This window comes from Salvelinus alpinus, chromosome 1 (genome assembly GCF_045679555.1).
Source record: "Salvelinus alpinus chromosome 1, SLU_Salpinus.1, whole genome shotgun sequence".
In the NCBI taxonomy this organism is placed as follows: Eukaryota; Metazoa; Chordata; class Actinopteri; order Salmoniformes; family Salmonidae; genus Salvelinus; species Salvelinus alpinus.
The window spans coordinates 85,224,319-85,241,877 of record NC_092086.1 but is presented as its reverse complement, the minus strand read 5'-3'; the positions used below and the strand labels follow the sequence as shown (position 1 = coordinate 85,241,877).

General features: G+C 46.5%; 1 protein-coding gene across 8 annotated transcripts in view; it reads left to right on the top strand.

Annotated features, from left to right (window-relative positions):
• Nucleotides 1-17,559, top strand: part of LOC139532320 (active breakpoint cluster region-related protein-like) — a 218,784-nt gene that overhangs the window by 187,069 nt on the left and 14,156 nt on the right. Inside the window, exon 1 of one of the 8 annotated variants that reach the window (XM_071329817.1) lies at nt 10,495-11,141. The exons of the other annotated variants lie outside the window; for them this stretch is intronic. Coding sequence (XP_071185918.1) covers nt 10,941-11,141 — 201 coding nt within the window. The 5' untranslated portion in view covers nt 10,495-10,940. Of the gene's footprint in view, nt 1-10,494; nt 11,142-17,559 lie in introns of those variants that run through there. 8 annotated transcript variants of the gene reach the window in all.

Sequence of the window (17,559 nt, the reverse complement as noted above, 5' to 3'; positions counted from 1 at the left end):
GTTCCTACGTCCTCTGCAGTTCCTCTGAAGTTTTCAACTGTCTTCATGGAGTGAACAACATGCTGTTTCAGCAACATGATTATCATACAGCCTGCTGCCAATATCTGCCTTCTCCCAACACTAGTAACCTGATCTGTGTTTATATTGGAAGAACAGCTCAGAGAGGCCAGGCCAAGATAGACAGCACCACAGGACCAAGGTCACCAGGACTGCTACTCAACATCAGATGGATGCCATAATGGTTCAGGCTGGGTTATAGGTTATAGTGTCAGGCTCAGTGTGGAGCTACAAATCTGCCTAAGGAGGATTGCTTTTGCCTCCTGGGTTCGTGGAATGTTAAAGTAGAGGTTGGCTGGATGTATGGCTACATCAGGAGGGCTGTTTTAGGAGTGGCTATTGATTTTCCTCTGTTATTCTCACCGGGAAATAGATGTTTGTTTCACACAGCCTGGAACTGATGGCTTTTACACATTGTGAAGCGGAACTGACCTTTTCATGATTTGTTTAATGGTGGGCATTGCCAATGATGACGATAATGAGGTTTTTAGCTTCTCTTTGACCTTTGAACTAGAGTTATATAGAGACCTTTTTGTGACCTTGCTCTCCTCTCTTTAAGGTTTAGCAGCACCACATTCTTTTTTTGAGACATGTTTTCCTTCCCTCCCTCCTCTCTCACACCATCACCTCTCCAGCTGTTTGTGGTGGTTATGGCTGCAGCTGAGGCCTAACACACACATCTATTTACCCGGCTGGCTGACTGGCCGGCTGACTGACTGGCCGGCTGACTGACTGGCCGACTGACTGGCTGGCCGGCCGGCCGGCCGACCGACAGACCGACTGGCCGGCCGACCGACAGACCGACTGGCCGGCCGACCGACAGACCGGCCGGCCGACCGACAGACCGACCGGCCGGCCGACCGACAGACCGGCCGGCCGACCGACAGACTGGCCGGCCGGCCGACCGACAGACTGGCCGACCGACAGACCGGCCGGCCGGCCGACCGACAGACTGGCCGGCCGACCGACAGACTGGCCGGCCGACCGACAGACTGGCTGGCTGGCTGACTGAATTATTTAAACAGGTGGAACTCCACTCAGATCTCCATCTCATTTCAGGAGTAGGTCAAAGGGCACAGGTCCTGACTGCTTCATATCTTTTTTAATACCACAGACTCAATGTTTCAAACACAAGGGACAGCAGCAGGAATGTATTCACCATAAAGGCTGTCGGTATCTTTTTAAAAGCTTGGCAAAATTCACCTGTGTTCATTTATTTTCTTGTGATTGACATTTTAGTTGGAGATGATGAAATGATCATATTGTTTTGGCCAGTACTCTGAGTTTTACCTGGTGACCTTATGCTCCACTAAACCCATGACGACCACACATTAAATCTAGATCACAAATCTAGAGTAGTTTCTCTCAGGTTTCCTTCTGTGTCAGTGAGTTGTTCCCATCCATGTCCCCTGCCTGGTCTGTGGGTAACAAACCACTGAGATCCGGGGGAACACCATTTGTATGTATGTACGTATACATTATGTAGTGCTACACATTTTTTCATTTACATTTTAGTAATTTAGCAGACGCTCTTATCCATAGCGACTTACAGGAGGAATGTGGGTTAAGTGCCTTGCTCAAGTGCACATTGGCAGATTTTTTCCTCTCTGGGATTCGAACCAGCGACCTTTCGGTTACTGGCCCAATGCTCTTTACCGCTAGGCTACCTGCCGACTGACTTCTACCAATAAACCCCCCAAAATGGCTAGCCTACCTGCTCCACTTTAACTGAGCATGACTGAGCACTCCCCCACAGTAGCCAGCACACCGAGAGTCCACAGCATCCCCCAGTAACACTGCCTTTCCTGGAGAGCTCTTAAACTAGAGAACAGCCAGGCACCATAACCATCACCAGCACTTCCTATGAATTAAAGATGATCTTCCATGTTCATTATGCTGTTCAGCCATCTCTCCTGGGTAAGGGAGAACTAGCTATGCTACAGTCGTTCTGTATATGCAGCAGGAGGTTTGTCAGCCAGACAAGCACAGAGATCGTTAGCTACCGCTCCTCGTTACCGCCTCTAGCTCGGGTCTTGCATCAGTACGATTCCGTCACCCCACCACCATGTGGTGTTTCGCTGCAGCAGCACCGTATTGATCTAACAGAGCCCCGTACGTGCACTAGTGCAACTATCGTCTCCATGGCAACGGCGTGGTTGAAGGTGAGCTCCCCCCAGTGGGTTGATCAGTCAGGGTTGTGAACAGACACAGGACGCAAACCCCCCTGACACCCTTCCCTATGCCCCCTCTCTCCCCATCCAGCCTTTCCATCCCTCACTTCCCTCACATCTCTGCTTCCCATCCATCCGCTCTCAGAGACAGTGAGTGCTCTATGCTCCTTTTGTTCGAAGAGTCTGTAGTGATGATAGTGTTTAATCTGAGTTCTGCCCCCAGTCCACTCACATGAAAGCAGGAGGGCTCAGCCAGGGAAGACCCCCCTCTGGGCTGTCAGCTTCTCACCCTGGGCTCCCCTTCACATGAAAGACCTGACACATGGTCACGCACATCATGAACTCAGACACACACATACTGAGCCTGCATGTATGTGTACACACACACACTCACACACACACACCTTACCCTCGCCCCTCCCTGCAAACCCCAGCTGTCATTCCATTGTGATTCTGAGCAGCACAGCGGTATCTATCCCCCCCCCCCCCCCTGTACAGTTTTAGTAAAAGAATGAGGCAAGATAGGAAGGAGGGAAAATGGCGGAGGGGGGTAATTTAGGAGTGATATTTATAGAGGCGGGCGGCCATGGTATTGGAGAATTAAAGCTGATTGAATTATCCGCCAAGGATATGGCTTATGGCTATCTGTATTACCAGGCTGTCACAACCACCAATCATAGGCCTCCACCACTGCCCATAGCCCCACCCCTTCCACGCACACAGTACACCACACACCACACACACCTCACAATGACCCATAGATGAATCCAGTGTAGTCAGTCATTTTTTTACGAGGAATCTTAATAACCCCAAAGCATCTCCACTTTCATTAGATTTCATCATGAGTTATGATCCTGTGTTTTCATTTATCACATGTATTTCATAATCTGGTTAAAGGGAATGCCTCTCCTGCTATGTCTGTGATGGATGCACTAACTACACTATTATTCTCTAGGATGGTTTGACCTGGAATTGTATTTGTATTTTTTATTTTTACCCCATTTTCTCCCCAATTTCGTGGTATCCAATTGGTAGTTAGTCTTGTCTCATCGCTGCAACTCCTCTACGGACTCGGGAGAGGCGTCTATCGAAAGCCATGCGTCCTCCGAAGCATGACCCTGCCAAGCTGCACTGCTTCTTGACACACTGCTCGCCTAATCTGGAAGCCAGCCGCACCAATGTGTTGGAGGAAACACCGTCCTGCTGTAAAAGTGTGTCGGTTCATGTTACCGGTGGATGTCAGTTCAAAGCCCTCATGTTTGGTTTCTACTCTAGAATGAGATTCTTCATATTGGAATCCAAGCTGTACTTGCCAATGGAATGAATCAATTAATGCTAATTCACAAAACAGCCCAGGGTTGTTTTAAGGCCACTTCATACACGTTTGGAAATAAAGTTGTGAAAGTCAAGTGAAGAATCGCAGGTAGGACTGAGTTGCGTCCTGGGCTGAGCCTATCTGTCTCTTATGGAGCCGCTCGATAATGGAGAAGTCTTTATAGAGGGCTGTGAGGCTAACTGTGCCACCCTGGTTGTCTATACTGAACAAAAATATAAATGCAACATGCAGCAAAGATTTTACTGAGTTACTGAGTTATTTCCTCATGAGAGGAAATCAGTCAATATAAAAAAAGAATATTAGGCTCTAATCTATGGATTTCACATGACTGGGAATAAAGATATACATCTGTTGGTCACAGATACCTTAAAAGAAGGTAGGGGCGCGGATCATAAAACCAGTCAGTATCTGGTGTGACCAGCATTTGCCTCATGCACCGAAACACATCGCCTTCGCATAGAGTTGACGAGGCTGCTGATTATGGCCTGTGGAATGTTGTCCCAGTCCTTTTCAATGGCTGTGCTAAGTTGCTGGATATTGGAAGGAACTGGAGCACATTGTTGTACACGTCGATCCAGAGCATCCCAAACATGCTCAACGAGTGACATGTCTCGAGTACGCAGGCCATTGAAAAACTGGGACATTTTCAGCTTCCAGGAATTGTGTACAGTTCCTTGCGACATGGGGCTGTGCATTATCATGCTGAAACATGAGGTAATGGCGGCGGATGAATGGCACGATAATGGACCTCAGGATCTTGTCACGGTATCTCTGTGCATTCAAATTGCCATTGATAAAATGCAGTTGTGTTCGTTGTCTGTAGCTTATGCCTGCCCATACCAAAACCCCACCGCTGCCATGTGGCACTCTGTTCACAACGTTGACATCAGCATCACCCGCCCGCCCGTCTAGCATCACTACTCTGGACGGTTCTGACTTGGAATATGTGGACAACTACAAATACCTAGGTGTCTGGCTGGACTGTAAACTCTCCTTCCAGACTCATATTAAACATCTAGAATCTGGTTCCTATTTCGCATCAAAGCAGCCTTCACTCATGCTGCCAAACATACCCTCGTAAAACTGACTATCCTACCGATCCTTGACTTTGGCGACGTCATTTACAAAATAGCCTCCAACACACTACTCAGCAAACTGGATGTAGTCTATCACAGTGCCATCCTTTTTGTCACCAAATCACCATATACTACCCACCACTGTGACCTGTATGCTCTCGTTTGCTGGCCCTCGCTACATATTCGTCACCAAACCCACTGGCTCCAGGTCATCTATAAGTCTTTGCGATGTAAAGCCCTGCCTTATCTCAGCTCACTGGTCACCATAGCAGCACACGCTCCAGCAGGTATATTTCACGGGTCACCCCCAAAGCCAACTCCTCCTTTGGCCGCCTTTCCTTCCAGTTCTCTGCTGCCAATGACTGGAAATGAATTGCAAAAATGACTGAAGCTGGATACTTATCTCCCTCACTAACTTTAAGCATCAGCTGTCAGAGCAGCTTACCAATCATTGCACCTGTACATAGCCCATCTGTAAATTGCCCACCCAAATACCTCATCCCCACTTTATTTTTTGCTCATTTGAACCCCAGTATCTATACTTGCACATTCATCTTCTGCACGTCTATCACCCCAGTGTTTAATTGCTAAATTGTAATTATTTCGCCACTATTTCCTATTTATTGCCTTACCTCCCTAATCTTACTACATTTGCACACACTGTAAATAGATTTTTCTGTTCTGTTATTGACTGTACGTTTGTTTATCCCATATGTAACTCTGTGTTTGTGTCGCACTGCTTTGCTCTATCTTGGCCAGGTCGCAGTTGTAAATGAGAACTTGTTCTCAACTGGCCTACCTGGTGAAATAAATAAAATAAATAAACATGTACTGCCAAATTCTCTCAAACAACGGATGCAGCTTGTGGTAGAGAAATTAACATTTAATTATCTGGCAACAGTTCTGATGAACATTCCTGCAGTCAGCATGCCAATGGCACACTCCCTCAAAACTTGAGACCTCTGTGGCATTGTTGTGTGACACAACTGCACATTTTGAAGTGGCCTTTTATTGTCCCCGGCACAATGTGCACCTGTGTAATGAGCATGCTGTTTAATCAGCTTTTTGATATGCCACACCTGTCAGGTGGATGGATTATTTTGGCAAAGGAGAAATGCTCACTAACAGGTATGTAAACACATTTGTGCACAAAACCTGAGAGAAATAAGCTTTTTGTGTGTATAGAACATTTCTGGGATCTTTTATTTCAGCTCATGAAACATGGGAACAAGACTTTACATGTTGCGTTTATATTTTGGTTCAGTGTATAATTAAGACACAGGCCTGACAATGATGTCAGAACTAAGGCTCTCAGCAATGGCCAGACATATTGTAGGCTCCCATTTTTTTTGTTCTCTTTCTCTCTCCTATTTTTTTCTTTCTCTTTCTCGCTCCCCCCCCCTCACTTTTTATCAAATCAAACTTTAATTGTCAGATGTGGTGAATACAACAGGTGTAGGTAGACCTTACTGTGAAATGTTTACTTATAAGCCCTTAACCAACAATAAGTAAGTAAGTAAATATTAGCATTTTTCTTTATATAATAAGAAAATAATTAGAAAAATATACTAAAGCAATACATTTTTTTTTACAATAAATAACAATAATGAGGCTATATACAGGGGTACTGGTACTATGTCAATGTGCGGGGGTACAGGTTAGTCCAGGTAATTGCGTAGGTAGGTAGGTAGGTAGGGGTAAAGTGACTGTCTCTACCTCTCTCCAAGCAAAGCTTTACACACATTCCAGGACCTGACATCATTATAGTGTTTGTGTGTGAGCATCTACAAACTCGCAAGTGTGTGTGTGTGATTCTGCCAAAGCAGGGTCTCAGCATAATCTACATAATGCAGAATAGATGATGTAGACATGTCATTATGTTGACATATCATTAACTCCATAAATAAGCCATGAGGAAATATTGGAGGGGAGGGGAGGGGGGGGGGGGGGTGTTGAATAGGTTTCGGCAAGTAGGAGTATGTGTGTTTGGGTACTGTTGAGTGAAATTCTGTGTGTTTGTGTGTGTGATGTCATTGTAATTTGGAGTGATGGACTAACTGTACTGTCAATCTTCAAGAAAGAATATTGCTGCAATGTTGATGAATGGATCTGCTCTCCCCTCAGCCCCATGTTCCTTATACTGAAGCTGTGTGGTGGAAGACAACACTGTCAAACACACAGATAAACAAACACCTACATGTTCTATTCTATATCATCTGATGGACACAGAAAGCTATTCTATCACCCTATTTGTATATGTACACCCCAGCCTTTATAACAGAAACACTCCTTAACAGTAGAGGAAATGAACTCAAGCTTTCTTCAGATACTTTAAATGAATTTAAAGAACATAGAATCTCTCATCATCGCTCTTAGACGGTGACTTCCCATTGAAGTACAGTACAGTAAAGACAAAAGAAGCCTTTGAGACAATGCAGGGTAACGGCTAACTAGACATCCTCTAAAAAAAGAGGAAGAGGTGCTGATCCACTGCCTTTTGTTGTTGTTGCTGTCTGGCTGATCAGAGGGAAGAAGAGACAGTTGACAGTTGAAAGAGAAGCAGTGGAACACTAACAGCCAGTTGACTCTAGTGCTCCCAGTATGTCTTCCAGTATAGCTGGGATTTAATGGGAGCTGATTGTTCCAGTTGACTGAGGTGGAGACTTCCTGCTAGAACTGACAAATCTTTTTAAAGGCTCATTGCTATTCATTCACAGCAGGAGGACACGGTGTATTTGCAACCATGATGGATTCAGGTCAAACTCATTCGGTGTTTATCTTTGTGCCAATACATTGTGAATATGGGGAATGATTCAGTGAATTGTTTTGGTTTTCATTGAATATACAGTGGAATCTTGCATTACTATCTAGCAGTGTCGCTGAGGAATTCATGTTGTTTCTATGCCTCGTGCTGTGCCATAGTTGTCTGCCCCAAAAAATGCAAGTGACTAGGACTCCCTTAATCACCCAAAATATATATATAATTATAAAAGGTTCCCAGACATTCTTTCCAAGAAATGATGCACCAGACTGTATACATGTTTCATGTTTCATGCTTACAATCCTGAGTAAAAAAAAAAAAAACCCTGCCAGGCTGAGTTCCTACTGCTACGGTCAGCCCCCTGATTGAAAACAGCAAAGAGCCAGGCAGAGACGAGGAGTGCTTTTAGTCCCATCCGTCCGAAGCACAGATAGACCTAACACGCACATACTCACAGTTAAGGGCGCTAACTATCTCCTATCGGAACAAAGTTTTAATATCATCATTACAAGATGTCATTCACGTAACCCCCGTGGTCTGTCACGGTCATGTATGACATCATATTGAGTCCAGGCTGAAGGCTGACAACACTGACTGGCTTTGTTTAACTTGTGATAAGAGTTGTTGAGAGAGTGAACATTTGTTTGAATGGAAATACCAGTGATCAAGTACTGTACTGAACCGAGTAGTTGGCCTATCTTCTCCCTGCCTTTTGGCTTACATTCGTTTTGATTTAATCTTGCTTTGACCAAACTGATGGGTCTCAAGGCATAACGGCTGTGGGAAGAGCCTATTCTGATTTGCTTCAGAATGATTCTCATCTTACTGTGTGTATTTGTGCAATCAATGCATGCATTCCTCCTTTCATATATGACGTGTGTGTTATCTGCCTGGTACCCTCTCTGTGTTCCCCTCCCATGACTCAGTGCTGCTATCTGAAGATAGCAGTCAACCTCAGTATGGAGCGCATAGGTGTGACCATACATAGCTACTGTTGTGGAGAGGAGACAATCTGTCTCTGTTACGCTATGAAATGCAGCCTTCCGTCGTTCTCCTTCTCTCCTGCATAGAAATAAATGGAGAATAGATATGGAGCCAGATAAATTATGACACGCATGGCTTTCCTGGATCGATCCATTCATTATACAATATACTATTCCCTTTCAAAGCTTGCAGCATAACCATCCATCATCCATGTCTGACTGTGTATCCCGAGTTGTGCTTTCTGAGAGTAGATTCTGATTCACTGTAGTAGTCTCCAGAGTGGCTGGAGATAATATATTGTATATGGGTCTTTCTATAAATAATGGGGCCAATGTGTGACATTGGGATCAACATTTCAAAATGGTTTGAAACATTTATTTTTATTTTTAAGCATTTCCACGTGTGTACTTAGAGGAATATAAGGTAATATATGCAAGTTGGCCCATAACTCAACCTATACAACACAGGTCTAGGACTATATTATATCAGAATAATTCATAGGAAGAGCTTTGGGTGTGGTGCATTAGTCTATCCTATATATTTGCGCACAGGAGACCAATACAAGGCACAAAAACATATGAAAACATAAACTAATTACCTTGATGCCTTCGCTGTTAAATCTAAAACCCTACTGTAAATCAAGCAGACAACAGCAGATGATCAACCTCAATTCGCCTGGGATAGTAGATCCAAAGTGGATCCAGGAACAACTGTCTTCACCGGCATAACGAATGAGGAGTGGCGACCTGTCATTCAGAGCCTGTTTTGAGCCCCACATTTGGCTATGTTTTTTATTTTGGGGGGGGGGTTGCCTGTTTTGCATGTTATTTTGGCAAACAATGTAAAAAATATATATATAATTGAGATAATAAAGCCGCAAACAAACATGGTCTCTTTTTTGCTTTCTTGAGTAAGGCAGCTCCAAAATGCAGGTGTTTCAGCCTAGCTCAGTTCTTTCTGTGGTGGGGCAACCAGCGGAAAATACGAAGCGTAGGGGTTGGTAATGTTCTCTAGTTGCGCCGTGATTGGCTCAGTGTTCTATCACTTATGGGGACACTACGTCACCACCAAATCTAAGGGTAGAGCTCGAAAATTCAAGACCCTTCGTGCTGCCATAGAGTTACATTAGAAGTGCCCATCCAAGAAGGCTCAAGGTCATTGGTCAAGACAACAACCGTGATAAAGGGTTTTAAATCAACTTGTGAATTTTATTGAATATAGCTATGATCTCCCCTTATCTTAATGTAATGATGGGAAAAAAATAGCAGATTATTATCAATGACTTATCAACAGCTGTAACAAGTTTTCCATTGTAGGAAATCCTCACTGGTACCCTAGTTTATAGAAAAACCCATATGAAGGATTCCCTGATATGTGTCTGGACGGCTGAGGGTGGTGGGGGTAAGGGGTTAACTAGCATAGTGGAAACACTGGGGGTCAATTATCCCTGCATCTCCCTATGGACAGGGGGGCAGGGGAGAGGGGCTGGAGGAGTGGGAGTGGAATCCCACTCTTAACACACACAAACTGATATATACACACACACACACACATAATGGGTGGAGGACTCAGTGGAGTGTGGAAGCGTGGAGAAAACGCATGGCAACATGCACACAGGGAGAGAGCTGATGTGCTTGTCAGATTACGAGAGGGTGTGTCAGTGTGAGAACCATTTAGTACCTTTTTTTCACCCTTCAAAATGTCATATTGTGAAATGTCATATTGTTCTTTGAGGTTCCATTACATGTAGCTGAAATGTGGTCCCAGTTCAGATGGGGTCTAAATCAACCTCTTGTCTCAGTCACATTGCCCTCTTCTCTCTCTCCCTCTCACATTCCTTACTTTCCCTCTTTTACTCACTTCCTTGATTGGTTACCAGTTGTGGGAAATGATGACATGCATGAACGCTAAGAGGAAAGGCACACAACAGGGTTTGTCATCTTTCTCTCTCTCTCTAGTTTTTTTTCTTAATCTCTTTCTTTTTCTCAGTTTGTTGGAGGTGTGTTCTCACATCTGGAGAAACAGGGCTGGTGACGGCAGCAGCTCATTCACTCCCCCTCCTTCTGCCCACGCTCCCCCCTCTCTCTCCCACCATCCCTCCTCTCTCTCGCGCTCCCCCTCACACTGTGCTCCGTGTCTCTGTTTGCGTTACTGGAAATCAGATTGTGAGCTGTGGAGATGCTGGCAGAAGCACAGTGTGGAATAATCTTGACATCCCAGAGAGGGACCAGTGTGAAATTCTCCGGCTTTAGAAGAAGACTGAAAACCATATCAGGATTCTCTGTTCTCACGGACTGAAACTGCCTGTCATACCTTGTGCCTTCCTTATTGCCTCATCTTAACATTTGAAACGGACATTTTCACCTTTTTTCTTAAATGAACATCAACTGAGGAAGACCTTTTTTCGTCTCAACATTTAGAAGACAAATCCCCAACCTTAGACGTGAGGTTTTTCTGGACAGTGCTGGATCTGACCACTCAGGAAGTGGATACCTTTGGGATTTTACTCCCTGTTAGTTAGTTCATATTAACCCCTGCACACAGTCTCCGGTAGGATGACGGAGGTCCTGGTGTCCGACGTGAACCTGAACACAGTGTGTGAGCGGCTGGAGCAGCACTGCTGTGTGGTGGACCAGCAGCAGAACAACCAGCAGCAGCTTCAGCAGCCTCAAACCCCCTCCTCAGCCATCAAGAGGCACACCAACACCGGGGCCAAGCTATGGGGTCGCGTACGCAGCAAGCTCCTCAGACAAAAGGTCCCTACTTAATTTCTTGTCCTCTTTTTTGTTATTTTCTCTCACTCTTCTTTTATCAGCTTAGTCACATTTTTTTTTTTTTCTGTCATTGCTAAACTTTTTTTGCTCTCTTTACTCCCTCTTTCTCTCTGTGTTGTCATCCCTTTCTATCTCTTTCTATGGTCTTACGGGACTGACAAGGTCTCGCTGTGTACACCTAACTCGTACTGTAGCTTCAGCTAAAGCACTGCCTCTGCTCTGTGCTGATGCTATTAGATGACAGACTGGTAGTGAAATGCATGATTTAGGTACAAGGGATAATTTACTGTTGGTGCGGAGCTACAGTGTTATTGCCCTGAGTACTGCGTGTGTGTGTGAGATACCACAGTGATTTTACACACTACACCCCTCCCACCACTTTCTCACCCTCTCATCCTCCTTCCACGTCTACCACTCTGCTCTTTTTGTCCCCTCGGTGCAAAGCCAGTGAATGGGCATGATGATATACCTCTGTGTGTGATAACAGATCTGTTTGTTATCAGGGGTGTTTTGGTGTAGCTGAGAGTCTGAGACTGCTCCCTCTGCTGTTCTGTTCTGATAAGTTTTACCCCTAGACACAGATCTCAGCCAGTTCTGCACCCCCCCCCCCCCCTAATGGTTGAGGTGAGGATGTTGGTGATAGTAAGCTGATCCTAGATCTGTGTCTAAGGGCACCCTATACCCAGAGTGTGTTGCATTGGTAGAGGTTGGATATGACTAACGATCCTCTCAGCAGGGCACCTGGGAACCCGGGGTGAGACTCATTAGGGCACCTGGGAACCCTGGGTGAGACTCATTAGGGCACCTGGGAACCCTGGGTGAGACTCATTAGGGCACCTGGGAACCCGGGGTGAGACTCATTAGGGCACCTGGGAACCCTGGGTGAGACTCATTAGGGCACCTGGGAACCCTGGGTGAGACTCATTAGGGCACCTGGGAACCCTGGGTGAGACTCATTAGGGCACCTGGGAACCCTGGGTGAGACTCATTAGGGCACCTGGGAACCCGGGGTGAGACTCATTAGGGCACCTGGGAACCCGGGGTGAGACTCATTAGGGCACCTGGGAACCCGGGGTGAGACTCATTAGGGCACCTGGGAACCCGGGGTGAGACTCATTAGGGCACCTGGGAACCCGGGGTGAGACTCATTACTGACACATTCCTACCTAATTAGACATGGCAATTACTGTCACCAGAGCGCCAGGCTGAGGAGAAGCATGGTCCAGCTTACTACTCTTTCAAGTTGGACTGACTCCTCTGTCTGGGGAATAGACACTTATGCATATACACACACACGCATAAACACAGCTGCTGTTGTAAATATGCCTTTGCTTCAGGTTCTAGGCCATGACTCATGCGTTGGAGGAAGAAGGTTATTTTTTTAGGAGATACTGTTTTTATCCCCGGTGCTACAGGTCTTTTACAGAGGCAGTTGGTCTATGCCTGTTTTTATATCAATGTGCTGGTAACCATTCGCCACTCTACTGCTTAATATGGTGGGAGTTTCAAGGTGTATGTCTGTGAACATGCAATACACAGTGTTAGACCGAGGAAACTAGGTCTGTATATTTCTGCACTGGTAGCACTTTGAGCAACAGCAGTAATTGATGTGCATGATAAAGGAGGACAAAACCGTGGTGCTATACTAGAACAAAGGATCCAAGATCAGGGCTGGAGTGAACTCTGTCTGCAGCAGCACTTTAGACCTGGGTTCAAATACGATTTGAAATCATTTCATGTATCATTTGAAATCATTTAAAATAGCTTGAGCTTCACAGGCAAATCCCTGACCATTCTTAGTATTTGAACAGGTCTGCTTTAGACAGGTCAATAAAGAGCGTTCGCTGCTTCTGATGGCTGGAGCTGACAGTGACAGGTATATCTCCTCTGCTAGTCTCTCCTGACACTGCAGCCTGAACCAGGATCAGGCCTGGATTACAGGCAGAAATCCCTTCAGCTTTACCCCATCGATATCAGCTGATCTCAGCTGATCCCAGACCTGTCCACACACCCCTCCTGGCTGAGTCCTCCCGCACTGCAGGCCTGATATGTGAATCTGAGAGAGAGGAGGAAAGGAGGGAGAGTAGGCTATCTGGGTTGTTTTGCTTCTTATATTTAAATTACATAAATTGGTTTGTTCAGCTAAGTGCTGTACACTCTTGGTTTTCAAAATACACTGATACTCAGTTTACACACACAGAGCCACATTGACCTGTGTTTACACATCTGTACCTCTCTCATAATCACAGTATAATACACACCTTCACACACACAAGCATACTTTCACGCTTGCACATATTTTCACACACTTGATCATGCACTTTCACTTTCTTTCTAACACAGACATCCTCCCATAGGAGCATGCTTTCACCATCGTGGATGCAGCTATGAGGTCTCATTCATTCACGTTGAATGAGTCTTTGATGGTTGGGTCTGAGTAAACGTTAGGTCTATGAATGACCTCTCAGTCCCAGCCCGATCCTCACCCGACTGGGGTCATAAAGTGTGAGTTATTCCCCTCCATATTTCTCCTACAGCACCACAGAGAATCAGGCTTTGAACCGGAGCAGCTATAGAATCCCTACTATTACCACTCTACCACGCTCATGCTGTTAAGAGGTGCTAAGAAGCAGAGGAAGGAAAGAGAGAGAGAGTGTGTGTTGAACAGACTGCAGGGCGTGACGGCGTGTTGAACAGGACTGCAGGACGTGACGGCGTGTTGAACAGGACTGCAGGGCGTGACGGCGTGTTGAACAGGACTGCAGGACGTGACGGCGTGTTGAACAGGACTGCAGGGCGTGACTGCGTGTTGAACAGGACTGCAGGGCGTGACGGCGTGTTGAACAGGACTGCAGGGCGTGACGGCGTGTTGAACAGGACTGCAGGGCGTGACGGCGTGTTGAACAGGACTGCAGGGCGTGACGGCGTGTTGAACAGGACTGCAGGGCGTGACGGCGTGTTGAACAGGACTGCAGGGCGTGACTGCGTGTTGAACAGGACTGCAGGGCGTGACGGCGTGTTGAACAGGACTGCAGGGCGTGACGGCGTGTTGAACAGGACTGCAGGGCGTGACGGCGTGTTGAACAGGACTGCAGGGCGTGACGGCGTGTTGAACAGGACTGCAGGGCGTGACGGCGTGTTGAACAGGACTGCAGGGCGTGACGGCGTGTTGAACAGGACTGCAGGGCGTGACGGCGTGTTGAACAGGACTGCAGGGCGTGACGGCGTGTTGAACAGGACTGCAGGGCGTGACGGCGTGTTGAACAGGACTGCAGGACGTGACGGCGTGTTGAACAGGACTGCAGGGCGTGACGGCGTGTTGAACAGGACTGCAGGGCGTGACGGCGTGTTGAACAGGACTGCAGGGCGTGACGGCGTGTTGAACAGGACTGCAGGGCGTGACGGCGTGTTGAACAGGACTGCAGGGCGTGACGGCGTGTTGAACAGGACTGCAGGGCGTGACGGCGTGTTGAACAGGACTGCAGGGCGTGACGGCGTGTTGAACAGGACTGCAGGGCGTGACGGCGTGTTGAACAGGACTGCAGGGCGTGACGGCGTGTTGAACAGGACTGCAGGGCGTGACGGCGTGTTGAACAGGACTGCAGGGCGTGACGGCGTGTTGAACAGGACTGCAGGGCCTGACGGCGTGTAGCTGCTAGCATGTATTAGTGAGATTTAGATTGAGGAAGACGAAGGGTGTGTGTATTTGTTTAACGTGTGTTAGTGAGTTTTAAACTGGGAGGGAGGTGTGTACTGACTGAGCACACAGGATCATTTTTTTCCCAGCTCTAATTAAGACTATGCAGAGGAAGAAGCGGGAGGGACTCCAGTAGAGCTTAGGCTGGCAGAGAAAAGGTTTATTCTAGGCTGAATCCGATATTATGCCCCTTCTTAAATACCGTGTTCATTATGTTTTCTGTTAATTGTGTTTTGAGGCTATGTCCTCTTCCATACTGATTTCCATTTTGGCGAGTTATTTAAGCAATAAGGCCCAAGGAGGTGTGGTATATGGCCAATATACCACGGCTAAGGGCTGTTCTTAAGCACGACGCAGCATAGAGTGTCTCGACACAGCCCTTAGCCGTGGTATATTGGCCATATAGCACAAACCCCGAGGTGCCTTATCGCTATTATAAACTGGTTACCAATGTAATTAGAGCAGTAAAAATAAAAGCTGTCATACCCGTGGTATATGGTCTGATATACCACGGCGGTCAGCCAATCAGCATTCAGGGCTCGAACTACCCAGTTTATAATGTTTTTTTTTACCCCTTGGTGGGAGTCAGTTACAGTATCCTTAGGAATCATGACGAGCAAAAGCAGGGAAAACGGGAACAACAGCAGTTTCCTGCTGGTTTGGAGTATGACAGAGTATGAAGTATAACAATTACGCCCATCCCAATCCCTAATCATATTTCTCCACACAGAAAATGATGGTATTCCATTTGAGTATGCTGATTAGTGTAGATGACATATTACTGTTTCATACCCCCGTGCCTCTTTAAAGGGCCTTAAAATGCCAGCCAGTACTCTAATGGAGTGTTTTATAGGGCATATAAATCTGACTGTCACTAAAGGGGGTCCATCCCTTCACTGTCCCCCATGCTCCCCCACCAGACACCCTCGGGCTGGCTAATGCGCTCCATGAGGGGTGGAGGGGGCAGGGGAGCATCCTCAGGCTGCTACCCAAGATGACCCTCTCCCTGCTGGGCTGGGTCAAACCTGCTGCCCCTGGTAGAAGAGTGGGTATTTTTTGTCTCCGTCTCTCCCTCCATGGGGCCTACATGAATCATCCAAATAGTCTAGGACAGTGGTTCCCAAACTTTTTACAGTCCCGTATTCCTTCAAACATTCAACCTCCAGATGCGTACCCCCTCTAGCACCAAGGTCAGCGCACTCTCAAATGTTGTTTTTGTAAGCCAGCCTGGGTCGTTTTGGCTAACAAGTGTCTACCAACACAGACTATTAGCATTCGAGCTAGACTAGAGGAATGAAAGTGAAACAAAATATCCTCTCAAACACTATCAATGGTGTTGCTAACGGACTAATAAACACTTTCCATCCAAGACCAAGAAGAAAGTCATCAAGGTATTGAAAATGTGTTTGATAATGCAATTGAAAAAGCACTTTTGGGTCATTCTCACGAAACTGAACAAAAATATATATATTCTCTTGAATCACTGAGATTAGGATCTGTACTTATCATTTTCATAACTATTATTATGATGTAATGTATAACATGACCTAAATGTAATCCGGACGCATTTTGGTAATTCAGGCGCAAATTTTCAATGTATTTAAAATAAGACACTTTCCCATAAACTAGACATCTTAGTTCTCAGAATTATAATAGATTTTAGCAAATGCATCATGGTTTTGTACCTCAATTTGCTACAGACATTTTAAAACTGGTTTCATGAGAATCATCCTTCTATGAGTTAACAGAATATTAAACAGAGAGACGTTGTTGCAACCGCCAATCATAAGAACCTCCTCTCTCTGTCCTCCACTCTGCAGGCTACTGTGAGGCTGCCCTGCATGGGTCCTCTCTCTGTCCTCCACTCTGCAGGTTACTGTGAGGCTGCCCTGCATGGGTCCTCTCTCTGTCCTCCACTCTGCAGGCTACTGTGAAGCTGCCCTGCATGGGTCCTCTCTCTGACCTCCACTCTGCAGGCTACTGTGAGGCTGCCCTGCATGGGTCCTCTCTCTGTCCTCCACTCTGCAGGCTACTGTGAGGCTGCCCTGCATGGGTCCACTCTCTGTCCTCCACTCTGCAGGCTACTGTGAGGCTGCCCTGCATGGGTCCACTCTGTCCTCCACTCTGCAGGTTACTGTGAGGCTGCCCTGCATGGGTCCACTCTGTCCTCCACTCTGCAGGCTACTGTGAGGCTGCCCTGCATGGGTCCACTCTGTCCTCCACTCTGCAGGCTACTGTGAGGCTGCCCTGCATGGGTCCTCTCTCTGTCCTCCACTCTGCAGGCTACTGTGAGGCTGCCCTGCATGGGTCCACTCTCTGTAGTGAACAGAACTGAGAACATTAGTGTCCCTGCTGGTGACTAAAGGACAGGTCACGCGCTCTCCTGTACTAAATATACATGTAAATAAATCATCAGTGTTAGTCACACTTGCTGCAGGCAGGAACATGCTGTTGCATAAGCCTTGTCTTTAAGCAGATGCCTTTATGTTGCATGATGTTTATGAAGCTGGATCTTATACAGTATGACTTAGATAGGTTGCTTGGGCTGGTCTATGGCCAATCACAACTCTCCACCTGCTGAGAAGCATGCTGGTTGGCTCAAACCAGGAAGTCTTGCCAGGAAGCTCATGGCAACCGAGTCACGGAGGCCTTCTCACATGTCAATCATGACATCAGCAGCTGTTTACCGAGGCATCATATTAT